The sequence below is a fragment of the Symphodus melops genome (genome assembly GCF_947650265.1).
Source record: "Symphodus melops genome assembly, chromosome: 21".
Lineage (NCBI taxonomy): Eukaryota > Metazoa > Chordata > Actinopteri > Labriformes > Labridae > Symphodus > Symphodus melops.
In genome coordinates this window covers 11,211,898-11,230,064 of record NC_136711.1, presented here as the reverse complement: position 1 = coordinate 11,230,064, position 18,167 = coordinate 11,211,898, and the positions used below count along the sequence as shown (strand labels likewise).

Here is an 18,167-nt window from a genome sequence, read left to right as displayed (position 1 = left end):
GAATGATGCGGCTTCACCGAAGAAACCAGGGTTAAATCCACCTTTTCGTCGGCTTTGCAGTTGTCTTAAATTGTCACCCAACTCTTTCTTTAAAATTGCCAATTGATCAGTGTTTCCCCAAAGTAAATCCAAAGATGTCAAAGTTTTATTCATAACATTTAGGAGTGAAAAAAAAAACGAGATAGAATTCAAGAAGTTTTTCAAATTCTCTGCGGTTAATTTAAAGATTGGTCGATGATCCCTTGCAGATGAAGCTACTGCTATTACCCTGATCTGTTAGGAAGTTAGACTGTAACTAAATAGTTGGCAATCCCATAAAGTATTTTTAAAAAGAGCCTGCCTGAATGGCGATTAAAATGTATTTTTCATCATTTTTTCCTTTAACTTTATACTTCCACTCTCTTTAACAGAAGTGTAATGGTAGAGTGAAGAGTGTATGTTGATGACTGGATACACTCAGACGGATTATGTTGTAAAAGTCAGATTAAAATGAATTTCTTGGCCCTAATTCTCCCCTCCCATCATTCTCTCATGTGTTAAAGGTGCAATATGTTGATTTGGTGAAATTTGAAAATTGGAGAAGTAAAACAATTGCACGCTTTATTTTTTATTTTTTTTAACTAAATACACAAAACGGGATAAGACCATTTTAGGACATGCATGTTGAAACTACCAAGTTAAATTATTTGTAGCCAATGTGTAAATAAACTACAATAAAAATATTCTGATTATAAAACAAAGCCCTATATAAAGATATTAGCAAAAATTTATAATCTCTACAGTCTTTTAAAATCTCTCTTGATGAGTTTCTTATGATGTAACCACAAACACAATTTTCTGCCAGAATAAAAACAGTTTTGGTTATTTTCAGAAAGACTTTATAGAAAGTTAAATGTGAAAATCCTGTGATAAAAAATGAAAACCATGTGTTCCAGGGTTTTAAGGTCACATCAGTTGACAATGGTTGATATTGCCAGATGAATTCCCACAAATTGGGAAACCTAAAGCACATGCTGTCCTTGGCACTCTGTGAAATTCTAATTTGCATGTTGCATGGGAGGAATAATGGTGGCATCCTTGCTGCCATAGCGCTGTCATTGAAGCATTAGAATCGTAGCAGCCGTCCATTATCCTGTACAACCAGAATCCAGCTCTGAGGTTGCTGTGTGAATGTCACCTGCTGTCCATCCTTTCAACTTCTAAAATAACTCAAACGGGATGTCATCTCCGCCTCCTTCCAACTCCTCACCCTGTGGACCAGAAGATGATGATGAAAACTCCTGAATGCAGAGTTGTAAATTAAATGAGAAAACAAAACAAAAAACATGGCATTCAAACCTCCAGAATGATCTCGTCCTCATCACTGCTGCTGATTTCGATTTGTTCATCTTCTGAATCCTGTGACAAACAATAACCATGAACTGAAAATTCATCTTTAACCTCAGACAAGTACAGACAAAAAAAAAATTAAATAAGTGTCATAATAAAGACAACCATTACAATTATGGTAAATATAGTTTTATATACGGTAGTACAAAAGGGTACGATACATAATATATCAATATATCACATAATACCCAATAGATTATTATTTTATTATTTTTTGAGTTAAGCAAAATTATCCACATTTGTATTCACGTTTGACCCCATTAGGGCTGTAGTCACACTGTAACCAGTCAAGTCAAATGGACTACAAACACACAAGCAGAAATTAAAGAAGCACTCACTGAGGGTTTGCAGGAGGGGTCTTCTTGGCAAGGAACTGGTTTGACACCTTCAAGGGGTTTTTTTTTCTGCAAAAAGGTAGGAAGTTCATGATGAAGCTTGGAAAACAAACTGAAAAAAAGACACTTTAAGAAGTATATATCTAAAACAAACAAAAAAAACGTACACTGGGTTTATGCAACAGATAGTCTTTCTGCTCCGCTGGTGTCAATTTCTGAAAAATGTAAAAGGTGGATAAAGTTAAAGGAGCTCCCAGTTTTGAGGGAAAAAATTTCAATAAATGAGCAAGAGCTTCACATTACCTGGAACCACTTCTTCAGCTCCTTTTGATAACTTCTCATATTGTCAGCCGCCTTCCCTTTGTAGCGATTCTTCTCCTGCGTCGGGAGCTCCTTCCACATCTGGTGAACTCTTTTGAGGCTCATCTTTGAATGTGAGGATTCCTCCTTAAGAAGTACCATTTGATCTTGGAGGAAATAGGTATTACCAGCTCTGTAATACAAGAAATCCCCCCCCCCCACGTCAAAGAAGTTAAGGGAAAAGAGATGTGTTAAAATGCATTTATGCATGAAGTCTTGTGAAGGTGCTGAGGTTATTTGCTCACGGAGGCGGCATCTTGGGTTCGCCTGTAAATGTCCTCACACGCTTGTTCACTGTGTTAATCTCCTGCAAAAATGATACAAATTATTTTCAAAGACAAGATCCATCCAATATACTTCTTTGATGCAATAAGTACATAAACAAAGCCAACATTGAACACCAACTGTTGTTGTATGTTGTTGAATGTATGAAGCACGGTGAAACACAAAAAGACAGAAGAGAGTTCAATAATGCGGGTACTTCTAACCTTCGGTCTTTTGATGCAGTGCTTTTCAAGGATCTGTTTCTGCGTTTTTGCGTCAAAAGCCTGACAAACATAAACACTGTCGTTACAAGAAGTCTGTCAGTGTCGGGTCAATGCTGAACCTGTGGCCTTATGGACAACTTACCTTTAGATATTCATCCAGCTTGACTGAGAACTCATTCCTCAGCTGAAAGAAAAATCAAAGCTTTTCATTCTGACTCGACATCAGTTCCCTTTTTGACTGCAGGTAATGAAGGGTGTGTTTTGTTTTTTTTCCTACACTAGCAAAGTGCATCTGTGTTCATACCTTTCTGCAGCGTTCTCTGTAATTGTCCCTCTGGTTCTCAGTCAAATCTCGCCACCGCTGAGCCCACAGAGTAATGTTGTTTTTTCCAGTGTCACACTCGATAGATCCTGCTTGGTCTTTGCAAAACAGATTGTAGCCGTTTCTAAAGATACAAACACAAACACAGCAAACGCTCACTCACTGCCCGGGAAGTTACTGTTGGCTTAAGGGGGGTAAGTTAGGGCACCGGTTCGGTCCAGCGGTTAAATAGTGCGTATTACCACGTACAAAGGCTACAGCCCTCAAGGCAGCCCCCGGTTTAAATCCCACCCTCATTTACCAAATCAACACCCACTCTCTCATCCCTGTGTCCAACCCTATTCACTGTCCTGCCTTATCAATAAAGGCAAGAAAACCCCAAATCATAATCTTCTAAAAAAGAAGGACCATTTAAATAATATATAAAAAGTGATAAAAACGTTGCAAACTCTAAATCGAAACGAGGTAATCCTCCAGACTTTTGTGTTCCTCCTGGGGGCTTTCAAATATGTAATCACGAACAGAAATAAAGGCCTAGTGGATGAAGCTGGAAATGTAAAAAAGGGTAAAACATTTTATGCACCTTTTCAGTAACAGCCCCTCTCATTGGCTGGATCTAAAGATGTATTCCCAAACCTTTCAACAATATGCAGGTGTGTTGTATTCTAAATCTGTTTTTATGAATTAACTACATACATTACGTGTGTGTGTGTGTGGGGGGGGGGGGGGGGGGCTTACACAGGAGGCTTGGGAGGAAAACCAGCTTTATTTTCAAAATCCTCTCCATCCTGTTTTTGAAAGAGATGTCACATATTGAAAGTTAGGTTCAGATTTAAAACCAAACAAACACTTCTCTATGATATATACTTTTGTAATTCATCGTAATATTGTGTTCAGGATGTATCCAGGGGAAACAACACACACGGTAACTCTCTGATATGTCCATCACATACGTGTGTGTTGTCTTCAGACATCTTCTTCCTCTTGCAGCGTCTTTGTGGCATGGGAGGTAAGTGATGCTTTTTCCTGAAAGACAGAAACTTTGGCTTGACACTTGAAGATGCACAGACAGAAGAGGCCAAATAACACTGAATGTGATACACATTGTTATTTACTACCTGAACTCCTGCATCTTTGTCGTGTGTTCTTCAGTTGCAAGCTCGTGTTTCTCCACATACAGAGACTGAAAAATATGTTGGTAAGTCAACATTATTTCTAAATGACGTTTGGCAAGAGGGGCTTTTTTGTCAGCAGCAGCAGCAGCATCTCCATTACTGTACCTTCTCTTCAGCTGAGAGCTTTTTGAACTTCTTGTTTAGGACCCTCAATATCTTCTGGCTTGACATCTTTGGGTGCTTCTCTTGATACTTGGCACGGTTCTCTTCATAAAAGAGAGCATTTGGAGGGCTCGGTCTTTTAGGGAGATCTGGGTAGATCTGCGGAAAATAATGTCACATGGCATCAAACTGTTTCAAGCTTTTGGTAGAAACTCTTGGGTCTGCAGAATATCTGTCCAACTGCATTTGTTAAGCACTTTAAAACAACCACAGATGACCAGAGTGTTGTACAGAAGAATACATAAAATACACACCAGCTCACATCGAGATTAGTGTCTTTATCAGGGGAGCTGGTGAATGCGTACCTTTGTGATGTTTGAATCGCTGACAGGATGAGAAAGTGCGTCTTCAGCTTCATCCACGAGCTCCGTCAGGGTTCGCATCTTTCGCATCTAAGCAAATGCAACAAGGACGTTTGACTTAACCTGCTAACAAATATTCTGACAATCTAAATTGTTGCATTCATAATATGTAATATAAATGTGAACAGCCTGGAGTTAACATTTGTAATGAATTGGCACAATAGCAATAAAAATTGGTTGATAAAGCATAAATCTTCAGTATTCCTTAAATGTTAGATGCAGTACCAGTCAGCACTGTTAGTAGCACAAACACCTTCCTTTCAATAAACAGAATATATTACTGTTAAATACTGTAAATCAATCCTTGTGTTCATGCAAACCCTGAGACTACTTTCCTATTGATATATGATCATCAGCATAACTCTCTTAATTAAGATGCGTTTTGGGGGTTAGGAAGGCCCTCTCACATCTAAATCTAAACCCAAACTGTAAGGACAAATATGGACAGCATTAAGATCTAAATTCCTGCATCCCAGGGAGCTTTGGGCAGGTTTATGTTGCGTGTTAAAAGCAGTGACTGTGAAGTGAAATGCTTCTTAACTTACCCTCTGCAAAATCTCCGTCCACTTTTCGAGGCATGCCTCGGGAGAGAAAGGATGGAAAGCCACCATGTTCCAGTCCACAGCTTTCAGGCCTTTGGTGTATATGCTACATCTTTCTTTTTCTGGGATGCTGGTCTTCAGTGAAACACAAAGCTTGTGGAGGTTTTCTCGGGTCCACTCTGTAGTCAGAACACAGTCAGGCTGACACACTCAGTGTCTTCACATATGTTAGTTAATAAAGTTTAATATCAGATTAGATATACGTTAGCGGTACTTACCCGATTCATCAACATCACTCATGTTTAAAGTAGAAGGCACGTTAACTGGGCAGAACCACGTGAATGCACACTGCTGAGCCTAAATCACTGACAGATTATCAAAGAGCTCCTGATATTTAACCGAACCGCCCTATTCAATAACTACAGTCCGTCTCTAAAGTTATTTCCACCGAAGGAACGAAAAATACAGAGGACTGTAACTGAGACACGTTTATTTGTTGTGTTTTTAGCATACAGCAGGAAGACCAACACGTTGTATGGAAGGCGGCACAGCAACCAATCAGAAGGTGGCATAGACATCGTCACTCAAAAACAGCCAATGAGCCTTCCTCTCTGACTTCTTCTGAAGGATCCCCGGCAGACTGTAAACTGGAGAGTGCAATGCTGCCCTCTATAGACAAGGTGAAAAGATGGCACTGCGTTTCAAACGCTTTCAGAGAATTTAATCGACATTAATATCAGTAAGAGAGCCTTGATCTGATTACACGGATTTCCTAAATTAGTCCAATCCAAGAATTAACAGTCTAAAAATCAGACTAAAAAGTATGAAAATCAATCAGATCCGAAAATAGAACCATCTATTCATGTTGTTCTATATATATTTTGCACACTCTACTTTACACTCTATTTTGTACATTTATTTCCCCCTGTCTGGAATTTAGTCCCTTGAATCTTAATTAATCACTTACTGTCATTAAAATTATTGCTCGAATTGATTGTATTTCAATTCTGCAATTTTTTCATTTTATTTTTTAATAGAGAATTGTTTCGAGAGTTTCTGGTGTCACATGCATATTGTTCATAAATGTAAGCACTAAAGCTGATTGTCCTCAATGAATAACACCTTGCAAAAATAAAAAAGGATAATAAAAGCATTTTAGTGATCTCTGCTTTCATTAACTGTAGTTTTAAGATCACCCAATGTAAGTAAGGCAAGGGTTAATTTGGCAAGTACTTTTTGTTTTCAAAGGGAGAAAACAAAGAGATGGCAAAAGAAAAACACAAAGTGCACATTTTGCAACAAATCAACATTTTATCTCCCTGTATTAATAGTGTTGTGCTTTGGCTTTCTAGTGTTATCAGGTTGATTTTCCTCTCTCTCATTCAGGGAATACAGCAATAAGTTAAGTGGCACATTTTAGATAATAACATTTAATATTTCACTGAAAACGACAACAAGAGTGTACACTGACAAATCAATCTTTCCTTTTTTATTTTGTATTCATTTTTCTTGATTGGACTGCTTAAAAAACATTTGCATAGTCATTTTCCAGAAAACCCGTCAGTATCATATTCATGTTTATAGCTTCAGTAGTATGTAAGGCACAAGAGTTGTGAAAGAAAAACCAATGAAACAAAGCAATGCAAATCATTTACCTGAACAATTGATTGATTCTCTTAAGGACTGTTCAACCAAACAATTGTTATAAGATATTTATTTGATCCATTTTGATAGAATAAAGATGTTTGCATTTGGAACTAGAAACTTTCCCAAGGGCACCAAATTTGCGACAAGGGAGTTTATTTGAGCCACATGTGAAATAAATATCTTCTTGATCAATTAAATTCTGCCGTAAAATGCATCTACAAGGGCATCTGGGATTCACAGTATACATCCTGCCCTGGCTCCTCCTCAAATGTCACTTTGGCATCATCAGCATCCAGCTAAAGAAAAAAAAATAGACACAAACAGACACAAAGCATAAATGTTTTATACCATCACACACATTTAACATCAGCTCAGCATTTGAGAAATGCCTCATTTAATTATGTACAACTGCATTTACTTAATACATGACGAGAGGTACCAACTTACACATTTCATTTCAAGTTCTGTGAAGAGATGCCCAGTCATACACATGCGTAGAGGAATGGTGAGGATGAGTATGAAAGGAAGGGCGAGGGATACTGGACTGGATTTAACAATCCACAATACTGCGAGGCATACAACCTGGATGGCTGTGAACAAGTGCATCCGGCCTGTGCTCACCTGGGGCAGACGTGAAGAAGTGTTAGACATCAACAAATATACTAATTAAAACATGTAGGCCTTTTATGTTGGCAGATCGAGGTATGATATTCACAACCCTGTAACATCTTGCCTTCAATCTGAATCTCAAAGAGGCGAGATGGTGGTACCAAGTCGTCCAACCTCTATGTCGGTATAAGAGGTAGTAACAGAGGAGTTAAAGGGCGAGATGGGAGCTGGCTTAGCCAGAGGGAGAGAACCGCGCTGTGTGTGTGTGTGTGTGTGTGTGTGTGTGTGTTCATGTCAGACTCTGTGTATGTAGAGCTATTTTTGTGACACTTTGAGACACCAAAATTAGTGTTATTGCGCAATCAATAAAGAATAATGCATAATAATGCAGAACTTCAGTACTGTTACAGAATCACAGTCTGAAAAGGCTCTAGGTTTGTTTTTGGCTATAATAATATCATGACACAGATGTGACACAATATGAAGAGCTCAGTAAGATGGGGATCCAATTTTGATTAAGAGAAATGTGCTAATTCACGCTATCCATGGCTTGAAATGTGTGGCTCGTGTGTTTTAATCTGAGGTCTCCTTGGAGTCTGATATATTTGAGAAGACAGACTGGTCCCTGATCAAAGCCCCACAGGCCCCACAGGCTGAAAATCTTCTGACTCCATTTACACCATCCATTCAATCGGAGCGCCTCTATTTTTCATCTGTTTTGATTTTTTTCTCTTTCTGAAGGCTCTTACCCCTATAATGCATTCCCTCCAGTATTTTAAGTTGGCTTACTGTTTTAGGCAATTGTGATTTTCACTTAAACTGAAGTGGCATCAAGCCTGAACTCATAATATAACTAATAATAAATAATAATATTATTTCAAACAAAAAACATCACATTTCTTTATCAGTCTCCATGGCAGCTCTTACTCTGGTGGCGTAGGGCTCATTAGGATGGTATTTCTTGGGGATAAACAGGAGCAGTATTCGATCCCACAGCTGGATACCATTGAGTGATGTTACTCCCATGTAGAGAAAAATCCCAAACAAGGCGGACATCGGAATCATCTTTAAAATCGGCTCCATAAGAATGGACAGACCTTGACACAAAAACTCAGTCAGATAAAGGAAAGCTATCTTTTTCTAAAGATAACACTGTAGAGATTAAGATTAAGATTATAAAATGGGACAGCACTCACCAACCAGCAATGCAACCACAATGCCACTGATTCGCTGCTCCATCACCTTCTCAATCACAGGTTTTGGTCCTTTGCTCATGACAGTGAGGGCGTTAGCATGAGTGACGGATCGCACCGTGGCAGCACTGAGCCACGGTACCCCAAATATTGCACTCAGCCCTCCCATGCCAACTAAAACCAGCAGGTCAAAGTGGAACCCAGAGCCTTTAACCATCTTCCTCTCAGGTTTACTAACAATGAGACTGTTAAGAAATCCAACATATGAACAAGTTTAGCTAAATAGCAAAGGAATCATTTGTAGTTTCCATGGTTGTTAGTTTTGACTAAAAGACTTACGTGGTGATTTGAGACTCCAGAAAGATCAGAATGAAGACGAGCACGGCCGGGACACAGCATGCAAACATCAACCACACAGGAAAAGTTTGGTGTTCTCCAAAGGGGTTGATCATCCAGCCTCTTTTGGCTGGGTTAGACACCATCAGACCTTTGGGAACCACCAATTTCTGCAAAAACAAAGCTATGTTTAGCATAGAATAAGGACAATAACTTTGGTACTTGGGGTTCTTGGGCAGTAAGTAAATGGGGTGTGATTACAAGTCAGGAAAATTGCATTTCAATGTGTGTATAGGCATCTGACTTTTTGAAGAATTTCATTAACAAATGGGAATGTGCCAACCTGGGTATAAGTGTCCTCAATGTTGTAATCCAACACAACCATGAGGAAAATAGAAATAGGCACACCGAAGTCACCAATCAAACGTCTGATCTAGTAAAAAAAAAATGCAACAAATATACAGTTTGAATGTGAAAAATTCAATCATAGAGTTTATAATATGACATATGTGCCCTTTAATAATTGGCAGGAACTGAAACAATCTGTGTACGGCCTTTGGACTCACCTTACCAGGAAGGAAAGTGCCGTTCTTGAACTGTCGCAGGAAGAAAGCAATGAAGAAGCAGCCTAACATAAGGCACATGGAGAGCAGGGCTGTGTTTGGGTAAGGTGGCTTAATAGTGTTGACAATAATGGTTGTGTTGCCAGTAGTATTGTCATAAATCACTGTCTCTTCCACCCTTGGGTGCCATGGATTTTCTATAGTTGAATTCAGATGATCGTAATTTAGCATCAGCGGATGGGCCTGGAAGATCTAATGAGAAGTCAGTAGAGAGCAGTTAAAGAGGTTCTGATCTGGTCTCTCGCTTCATTTGGATACATGATGATTGATAAATTGACGTGGAGGATTTTACCCTGCCGAGCTTGGCAAAGGTTTCATAGATGAAGATGAGGGATATGAGGATGGAGAAGATTTCCTGGGTGAAGCGGGAGATGAATCGCACCAGGAAGCTGCCCTCGAAGGCCACGATGATGACCACAATAATGACCAGCCACACTCCAACCCATACTCTGCCCACAATATATTCAATGCCCTGGGACTTGCAGAACTTAATGAAGGAAACTGAGAATAAGTTGAACTCTGACAAACAAATGTTGGATAGAATGCATGATGACAGAAATCAAGAAGAAGAGACTACAAAAACTCTACACTGAAACTATGAGGGATTTAGTATTTTAACTCACAGCAAAGAAGGCCTCCTCAAACACTAACAGAGGACCAGAGAAGCCAATGACCAGGACAGGCTGAGCAGCAACAAAGCAGAAGATAACACCCTGAATGCTGGTGGATATGAGGAGCTCTGGAACACCCATCATGTTGTCAACCTTATCAGCTGCAACGTAAAGGATCATCACAAAGTGTTAAAGGATCACTCTAATAACAAAACCATGTTTCCTTCAAAGACTGCATTTATATTAATTTGACATATCCCGAAAGATATTACCCATTGTTTTGTGGACTAATGTTCTTATGCCTTATTTGTATCATTTTGGCCATGGCTGTCTTTCTCTAAGGAGCCAGGAGTGGCCACATTGGAGACACATTTCTACGGCTCTATCCTGATTGACAAGGTAACCATGACCGTGACTTTTCACTTACAAGTGGCCACACCCTGCATCTCCTAGTTTATTATATTATATACTAACTGGGACCATTCTTTAAAAAAAAAAAAAAAAACATGATGATGATGATATTGAAATCATATACTCATTCAGAACGTGTGAAATGTTACTAAAGTAATAAGTCAATGGAAAAGTAATCGTTTCGTTGTAGACTGTTGTTTGAATATCTGCATCGACTTCATGTTTCAAACCTGCAGGCTGCACCCAGCACCCAGCTGCACCAAATATTGTTAACAGTATATGGGCTCGAGTCGTACATATATAGTCTCATACCGAGTAGTCCTCCGAAGGTGACGGCAGGAGACAAGGCTGCAAAGTAGATGAAAATGATGGCAGCAAGGACCTGTGCATTGAGAGCATCTGTAATGTCACTCTTGTAATACTGGTAACGCCTCTTTATGTCTTTAATCATTCCCCCAAATGGTCGCCCTGTGCGGGACAGGGGGTCTTCAGGAGGACTCCCTGAGGAAAAGGAAACTGAAAGAAACATGGCATTATCAGTACATAAACTATTTAAGAAAATCATTCTCTACAACATATTGGTGTGATTATGCATGTGCTGTATAACATTCTAAGTTTTCACCCTTGCGTGACTTGGAGTCCAGATGGACAGATGACTCAGAGGACCGAAATCTTTCCTGAAGCAGTTTCTTCTGAAAGCTGATAAGCGATGAAAGCATGGCTTCATTCTGGATCTCAGTAGGTGGGATTACGATGCTGCAGTCCATGAAGTCCGCCACAGCATCCGTGAGCTCACGGGTGCTCTTTGCCTGTAATGCTGCTTGGTTAAACACCTGGGAGAGAATAAAAGAGTTAAAATATCAGCAGAGAACTCTGACAAGGCCTGTATTGGCATTTACAGAATCATTTAGTTTTGTGCCGAGGCCTTAGAGTACACATCCACGTTTGAACGTTGTGAACAGTAAATCTGCCAAATTTTGAGTCAACTGTGAATTAAATTATAAAGACATAAAGCACACACACACACACACACACACACACACACACCTACCTACCCACACACACACCTACATACCTACCAACCTATCTACCAACCTACCTACCTACCTACCTACCTACACACACCTACACACACACACACACACACACAGTCATTTTAGTTTTGAATTACAACTAAACTGGACAATCATGGATTTTACATTGAAAATATGTTGTAACCATTTGATCCACTATTACATCACTTACAGATTGCATTATTTATCTGTGTCATCTGTTTCTTTATCAGTTAGACCAACAGAAAGGATCGTTCCATGTATCTGTATTCAAATACCACACCAAGAGTGGATGGGGTGTAGGTTATATTTTCAACCTAGTATTTAATTTGTAATGTAATTGTGTCTTCAATGGATCAAAAGAAAACTATTTTGGATTTTGAAAAAGTGAATATGATAGCATGTTCTTTTCCATTACAACTGTCTCTACTATTAAGGCTTTACTCAAAATCTATGTATCTGCCAGGCATATGAATAGTTACTCTACATGTGTGGTTATTATATTTGCAGAATTTTGATTTGATTTTGCCTTTAGTGTTTGATGATTGATGTGGTGTGAATGACTCGATGGATTTCATCTCTATAACTTATTCATTCGCTGTGGAAACAATTTCAAATCATAGTAAATATATAAATATGTTTAACCTTAGTTTAAAACACATTTAGTTTACGTATCATGGCATGGGCATTATAAATTAAATTGCTCTTGCTATTTTCAAAAAAATCATGTTGGATTTGGAATTATTTCTTCATTTTACTCACTTTGTCAGCCATTAGTGCTGCCATAGCACGGCCGGTCTCATGGTAGTCCATGTCAGACTTGCTAGGGCCAACCAGGACAAACACAAAGCGTACAGGAACTGGGGCCTCCAATGCAGAGTCAAGCACCGTCGCCTCCTTCAGACGCACAAACACAACTGTGGGCCTTTCAAGAAAGTCCAACGCTCCTGATACAAAGAGAAATGCAACATTATCAAGTTCAAATCCAACTAAGAGTGATACACACACACACACACACACACACACACACACACACACACACACACACACACACACACACACACACACACACAAGCTATATCTCAGTTTCCTTGACAGCATCGTTGCATATCTTCGATGGATGGGGTGAGAGGAAATAGTTCCTTGCAGGAAAATTGGAGATACTGTAGGTTCAACTCAGCTGAATTTAATTACAATAGTGAGTTTTTCCAGTGGTATAGAGTCACAAAAGAATCTGTCATATACCTTAATGAGAAGGTCAGACCAGCTAAGTAGCATGGAAGTGAGAGGAACTTTGCTGTGCCATCTCTTCTGCAGCTTGTAACAGGCTGTTTTCAGATGGTTGACAGAGATTGTTTTGGAGTTTATAAGTCCACAGTCTACAGAATTGTCAGCAGACTTTCGAAGGCAAATACAAGTTTAAAGGGTCAGTATATACATTTTAAATAATGGAGAGAATAGCTTGATTCAGGAGAGCAAGTTTTCCAAGAGCAAACAGAAAATCTACCCGCATTTGGCGCTTGGCGGGTGTTAATTTTGGACCCTGCACACACACACACACACACACACACACACACACACACACACACACACACACACACACACACACACACACACACACACACACACACACACACACACACACACACACACACAATGAAAACACACATACCTACGAGCACCATGGAAGCCTCAACTCTGTCAGATTCTTCCCCCTGAAGGAAACACAGGATGAGATGACCAAATTAGTTAAACCCAATTTCCTGTTTATATCATTATCACCATTTAAAATATAACATTGTAAAAATTAAGCTTAATTTGAAAATCTGCTCAACAGAGAGTTGAAATAATCTACTCTAATTAAACATAAATCAAATATTCATTTCTGTTTTTGCTAATGTAAATGACAGTTTTGGGCATCAGAGTAGTTTGCATAATTTTTACTTTTACATGACCTTAGCAATAGCATTTAATATGTAAATACTTGTGTTATTGCCCTTCAACTTTAATAAGATCCACCAAAGACTTTCACAACCTATGTGAAGGACTGTAAAGGTAATTAAAAAAAAATAATAATAATAAGGCATCTCACAGAAATCCATGAAATCCAAAACCCACAATCCTTTGTGACCTCTACTCTTGTAAAAGACTACCAAAGTGGTTTAAGATGACAGTCACCGTCCAGCCTTTGAGAAGATATCAGATCATGTTATCGTCCACGATACATATATTGATTTAATCATTGGAAGATCTTACCCTTTCCTTGACTGAGAACTTTTGCAGTTCCAGCCTGTCAGATAGCGCTTGTCTTTCTGGGTCTGATTGGCTGGATAGAGAGTAAGTGAAAGAAAAGCAGAGTAGATTATTCATTTAATTAGCCTAATAGTTAGATTTTATGTGAAATGTGTCATTACAATTCAACAAAAAAAATATTTTGAGACTGCAAGAAATTAAAACAAATTCTTATTTGTAAAAATGTGGACAAGCTCGAGAAAATAGCTACAGAAAAGCCCTAAAAAATGCTAGCTAATCATGTTGCCTTTTTTCTATTGGAAATTGCAACATCAAAAATGAATAATTAATATCCATAGTACATAGTGTTGTTTTTATTGGTCTTTGCACCAACAATAAAGCTGCAACCAGCAGACATGTTAGCTTTGTTAAGCACAGTTAGCCTAGCATTTTAAAAGGTCACAAAGAAAGTCCATTAGGTTCACTGAAGCTCACAGAACAACACATTAAATCATGTTTATTTACATATTGTGGAAAAGGCTAAAACACAAGCTACGATGAGTTTTAGGCAGTTTAAACAGGTTGGGACCATCTTCAGCTTTACAGGAGGCACCTCTGAAGTAACCAACAGATTTAATATATTCTCTCTTCATAGGGTACACACTCTAACAACTAAACTAAACCAGCATCCCTTCATATATATATATACCTAACTCTTCACAATAAAGGAAATTATATTTCCCATAATATGCATCTTTTTGTTATATATGGGTAGAAATCAGGTTTGAGTCTTTTTGTGTAATGACTTGAAGGATACCTTTGGCTTGGAAGGAAAGAGTTCAGCAGTCCTTCACGGTCTCCAGGTCTGATCTCCTTTTTGTTCACCATCTCATTAACCATCTTCTCAGCTATGCTGGCCAGAGTCCGCTCTTCACAGTTGAAAATCGTCACACCTTAGAAAAGAACAAATTCTGATTTGACATGCACCACCAGGTTTTATTTTTGCACCCGGTAGTGTGATGTACTGTACTGTATGAAAACAACTAGGGAAGCGAAAAATTACCTCTTTATTTTTTTTAATCCAACCCAATTTATTGAAAAATAATTTAGAGTCGAACAATTCTTATTTAGATAAACAATACCATGCAGAAATACTTTTTTAAGTAAACTTCCCTCATCAAGGAATGGATTACTTTAGTATACATACAAATATTGGATATAATTATTGCTCTTGTGCATCACGTAATGCAGGTGCAGATCTTAAAGTCTGACTATACCCTAGACCCTATACCCGAAACACTTATTATATAACTATGCATTTGTTATTAACAGGTTCTAAGTTTTATTTTATAAGAACCTGTACTTAAAAAATCTATTTGGGTAAGGTACTTTTCATGCTCCTGTTTTCATTTGTCCTCCTCTGACCTGTGTTCAAAGTGCGTCGGAGCTGGATGAGGCTCTTGAAGGTGAGGTAGGAGATGTTTGAGGATGCCCACACTCCAGCCTGAGGGTCATAGCTCTCCTCGTAGCCTCCCCATCGACCTGTCTCCTGCCAGTAGGGCTCCTGCTTCTGGTCCTTCATTCCTCCCTGAGCCTTTGAGAGCACGGAGAGCAAACAGAGAGACTTACATCATTAATAATTTATATGATAGACATTATCAGGTTAAAAGAGATAAAGATAAGAGATAAAAGATTTCCATCCATAAACACAAAAACATTTTTGTACACTTGTTTAATATCTGTGATGTGTCTTCTGTTTCTTTTGTGTACTATTTTCCATGTTTTTCTCTACTAAACCTCTATTGAAGCTCATCAGTATCTATGTAAACCAAATGGGGAATTTAATGCTGCAAAGATGAGTGTAATTATTAAAAAACCTCCCCAAAAAAGAGCCACATGATTTTGGTCGTCTATATTAACAAAGTCACAATTATTTCAATTTATATTCAGTAGCTGATTTCTAGGTGGTGAGCCAAACTAAATCTGTGTCCAAGGTTATATTAGTCTTGAATGTTTATTAGTTTTAGTTTATTTTCAATTTTCAATTTCAGTTCAATTTTCATTTTGTAAAAATGCTGAGTTTTAGTTTCTTGTAAGTTATAGTGTCAGTTTCAGTCTTATGTTCTTATTGTTTATGGTTTAGAGAAAGATATCAAGCAACAGCTTTGAAGATAGACAATATTGTTTATGTAAGGGAAAAACTCATTTTTGTCTGCCATCAGCAAGCCAATCCAAACTTGGAACAGTGTGTGTCTTTCATCTCGTGGAAGAGAACCCTCTGTTTTAATGGATGTAAAGAACTCCTTCTAAGGGATGAAAAACACGATTTTAATCTTTAATGTAATCATTGAAGTATTATTCTCCATTTTCCTTTGCCATTGCATCATTCATTTTATTAGAAAACTATTTCACAACAGAGTGATCCATTTAATGTTGCAATTTCATTTTTGTTGAACCTCTTATCCAAACTCTTTACTGAGCACAATACAAGACAAGGCTAATCCTCCTTTTCTGAACTTTACTGTGTAATTTCCCAAAAGATCTTTGAACAAACTGTATTGAATATTCCTTGACTTGAAACGATCACAGGCTGAGAGAGCGATAGAAATCTGGTTTACATGAGTAAAAGCTCCTGAGAGATAAAGCCTATAGTATCTTCAGATAAGATCACATTCATGGTTCACTGCGTTACAAAAACACTGATGATCTTTGATGTGTTGTTTCCCACTGCAGCAGCCTGACATTAGGCCCCTGTTGTTACTGTCTTGTACTTGGCAGCTCAGGTGTGGACAGGGATCAAGCTACTGTGGAAATCTGACGTTCGTGTGTGACTTTGTGTCTATAAGGTAAACATGATGGCCGTCCCCCCGATCTGGGCCACTGCTAGTTTCCGGTGAGGAGTGATGGCTCCCCCTTGACATGTTTGGACTGACAATACATTTCGTGTGCCTGGAGTGTGCCTGTGTGTGTGTGTGTGTGTGTGTGTGTGTGTGTGTGTGTATGTATGTCTGTGCAGCCCTTACCTGCACTCTGCACTGGAGTTGATGACTGTGTTAATGTTCCAGTCAGCTGTAAAAGACATAATGAACCCTCTTACAAAGACTATAGGTTGTTCCCGAAAAACAATGAAAATAGAATAAACCTTTAAAAAGTCATAGGTTTCATATTTAATTTTTTTTCCAGCAAAATGTGAAGTTAGATGAAAACTCTATGTTTAGCTTTATTTATCTATTATTAAATTTAACTCTAACTTGTGAAGAATAACTGAATACATCATTTACATTTTAAATAAGCTATTTAAATGTTAACTGTATTGGAAATGTAGGACATGTCCAGGGTCCATTTTTTTTAAATCTAGTTTAGACCTGAGCTGAAGTTTTCTGTCACAACAGAATGATTTATTTCCAAAACAGAGCTCAGTAATGGGGCAGAAGATTCGGATTAGACTGACTAGACAGTCTGTCTGTGGCCCTTCCTTGTGTTTGCACAATCTTAGATCTCTGATTGATAAATATACATTTAGTTAATTGCAGTTTGCATAGACTGGTGCATGTGTTGTATATCTTTGCAGACTCTGCAAAGTGTCATGCTTTTTAAGAATAGAGTTGGCTGAATGGATCCGTCGCCTCCTGTGTAGCTTTTGTAAAGATTATAATGCATTTTGCTCAATTTAGGAAAAAATATAGTGACTGGTGATTAAAATATTACGTGTACCGCATTTGCAAAAAATAATAATAATAATAATTAAAAAAAAATTATAAAAAAATATTGCTGATGAAGGTACATTTTTTAAAGTATAACACAATGTGGGTAAGAAAATAATACCACTTTTCATTACTTTGCATATTTTTTGTGAACAAACAATTCTGGTTTTCAAATCTGAGTACAGCGTTCAAAATGAGCAATAAAATGACTCAACTGTCTTCTTAAGGTAAACTGATTGTGTCCTACTGTTTAGCTTTGAAGATGTTTTGTCTTGGGCTTGATCACTTTTGCTGACTGATGTTTCTCCCTATGATTTGGATTGCTCACAGCACGCAATTTCGAATGCAGTTAGAAATCCCTCTCGGTCTTTGCACACAATTAAGTCATGAAATCTGCAGGATTCTTTTTTAAAAATTAAACTAACACTTTTGCAATTCTGCACAAATCTTAAGATATCAATTTGCTGCAACACTGACCGACAGCAGTATGTTATGTTATTATTATTTTTAAATATTTTCATTCCACAAAGTTACAGCTTTGTTTGGAAAAGGAAAATGTGTGAAAAGCAAGCAGAAAAAGTGACACTTACCTCCTGACAGCAGTGACAAGTGAC

At 38.2% G+C, this 18,167-nt stretch overlaps 2 protein-coding genes across 3 annotated transcripts; both read right to left on the bottom strand.

The window, feature by feature from the left end:
- Positions 1-205: 205 nt before the first annotated feature.
- LOC306842175 (upstream-binding factor 1-like protein 1) lies at positions 206-5,738 on the bottom strand. Of its 2 annotated transcripts, none has more exons than XM_079372286.1 (16): positions 5,414-5,738; positions 5,139-5,336; positions 4,537-4,623; positions 4,175-4,330; positions 4,013-4,077; positions 3,848-3,920; positions 3,633-3,682; positions 2,877-3,018; positions 2,715-2,756; positions 2,573-2,632; positions 2,330-2,391; positions 2,028-2,217; positions 1,892-1,939; positions 1,728-1,793; positions 1,339-1,398; positions 206-1,250 (listed from the first exon to the last, which is right to left on the bottom strand). In XM_079372286.1, the coding sequence occupies exons 1-16, from the start codon at positions 5,426-5,428 to the stop codon at positions 1,200-1,202; spliced, it is 1,365 nt and encodes a 454-aa protein (XP_079228412.1). In that variant the 5' UTR covers positions 5,429-5,738; the 3' UTR covers positions 206-1,199. The 2 variants fall into 2 exon arrangements, with proteins under 2 accessions (XP_079228412.1, XP_079228413.1); XM_079372287.1 differs by having other exon boundaries at positions 5,139-5,314; positions 5,414-5,735.
- A 923-nt stretch (positions 5,739-6,661) lies between these two features.
- On the bottom strand, positions 6,662-16,892 carry slc4a1b (solute carrier family 4 member 1b (Diego blood group)). The gene is made up of 17 exons (XM_079372282.1): positions 16,873-16,892; positions 15,275-15,443; positions 14,667-14,802; positions 13,874-13,943; positions 13,290-13,332; positions 12,380-12,564; positions 11,188-11,398; positions 10,878-11,081; positions 10,167-10,315; positions 9,836-10,030; positions 9,487-9,735; positions 9,264-9,353; positions 8,924-9,090; positions 8,588-8,829; positions 8,319-8,488; positions 7,230-7,403; positions 6,662-7,078 (listed from the first exon to the last, which is right to left on the bottom strand). The coding sequence occupies exons 2-17, from the start codon at positions 15,429-15,431 to the stop codon at positions 6,998-7,000; spliced, it is 2,523 nt and encodes an 840-aa protein (XP_079228408.1). The 5' UTR covers positions 15,432-15,443; positions 16,873-16,892; the 3' UTR covers positions 6,662-6,997.
- Between the last annotated feature and the right edge of the window lie 1,275 nt (positions 16,893-18,167).

What these genes read in the sequence shown, in the direction of transcription:
- LOC306842175 (XM_079372286.1), bottom strand. An exon ending in GGACGGAGATTTTGCAGAGG is followed by an intron (nt 4,624 to 5,138) that starts GTAAGTTAAGAA and finishes GCATTTGCTTAG; the next exon opens with ATGCGAAAGATGCGAACCCT. An exon ending in TGTCTGAAGACAACACACAC is followed by an intron (nt 3,683 to 3,847) that starts GTATGTGATGGA and finishes TTTCAAAAACAG; the next exon opens with GATGGAGAGGATTTTGAAAA.
- slc4a1b (XM_079372282.1), bottom strand. Translation starts at nt 15,431, where the DNA reads ATGAAGGACCAGAAGCAGGAGCCCTACTGGCAGGAGACAGGTCGATGG. An exon ending in CCGACGCACTTTGAACACAG is followed by an intron (nt 14,803 to 15,274) that starts GTCAGAGGAGGA and finishes TTCTTTTCTAAG; the next exon opens with GTGTGACGATTTTCAACTGT. An exon ending in TTGAGGAGGCCTTCTTTGCT is followed by an intron (nt 10,031 to 10,166) that starts GTGAGTTAAAAT and finishes TCCTTCATTAAG; the next exon opens with TTCTGCAAGTCCCAGGGCAT.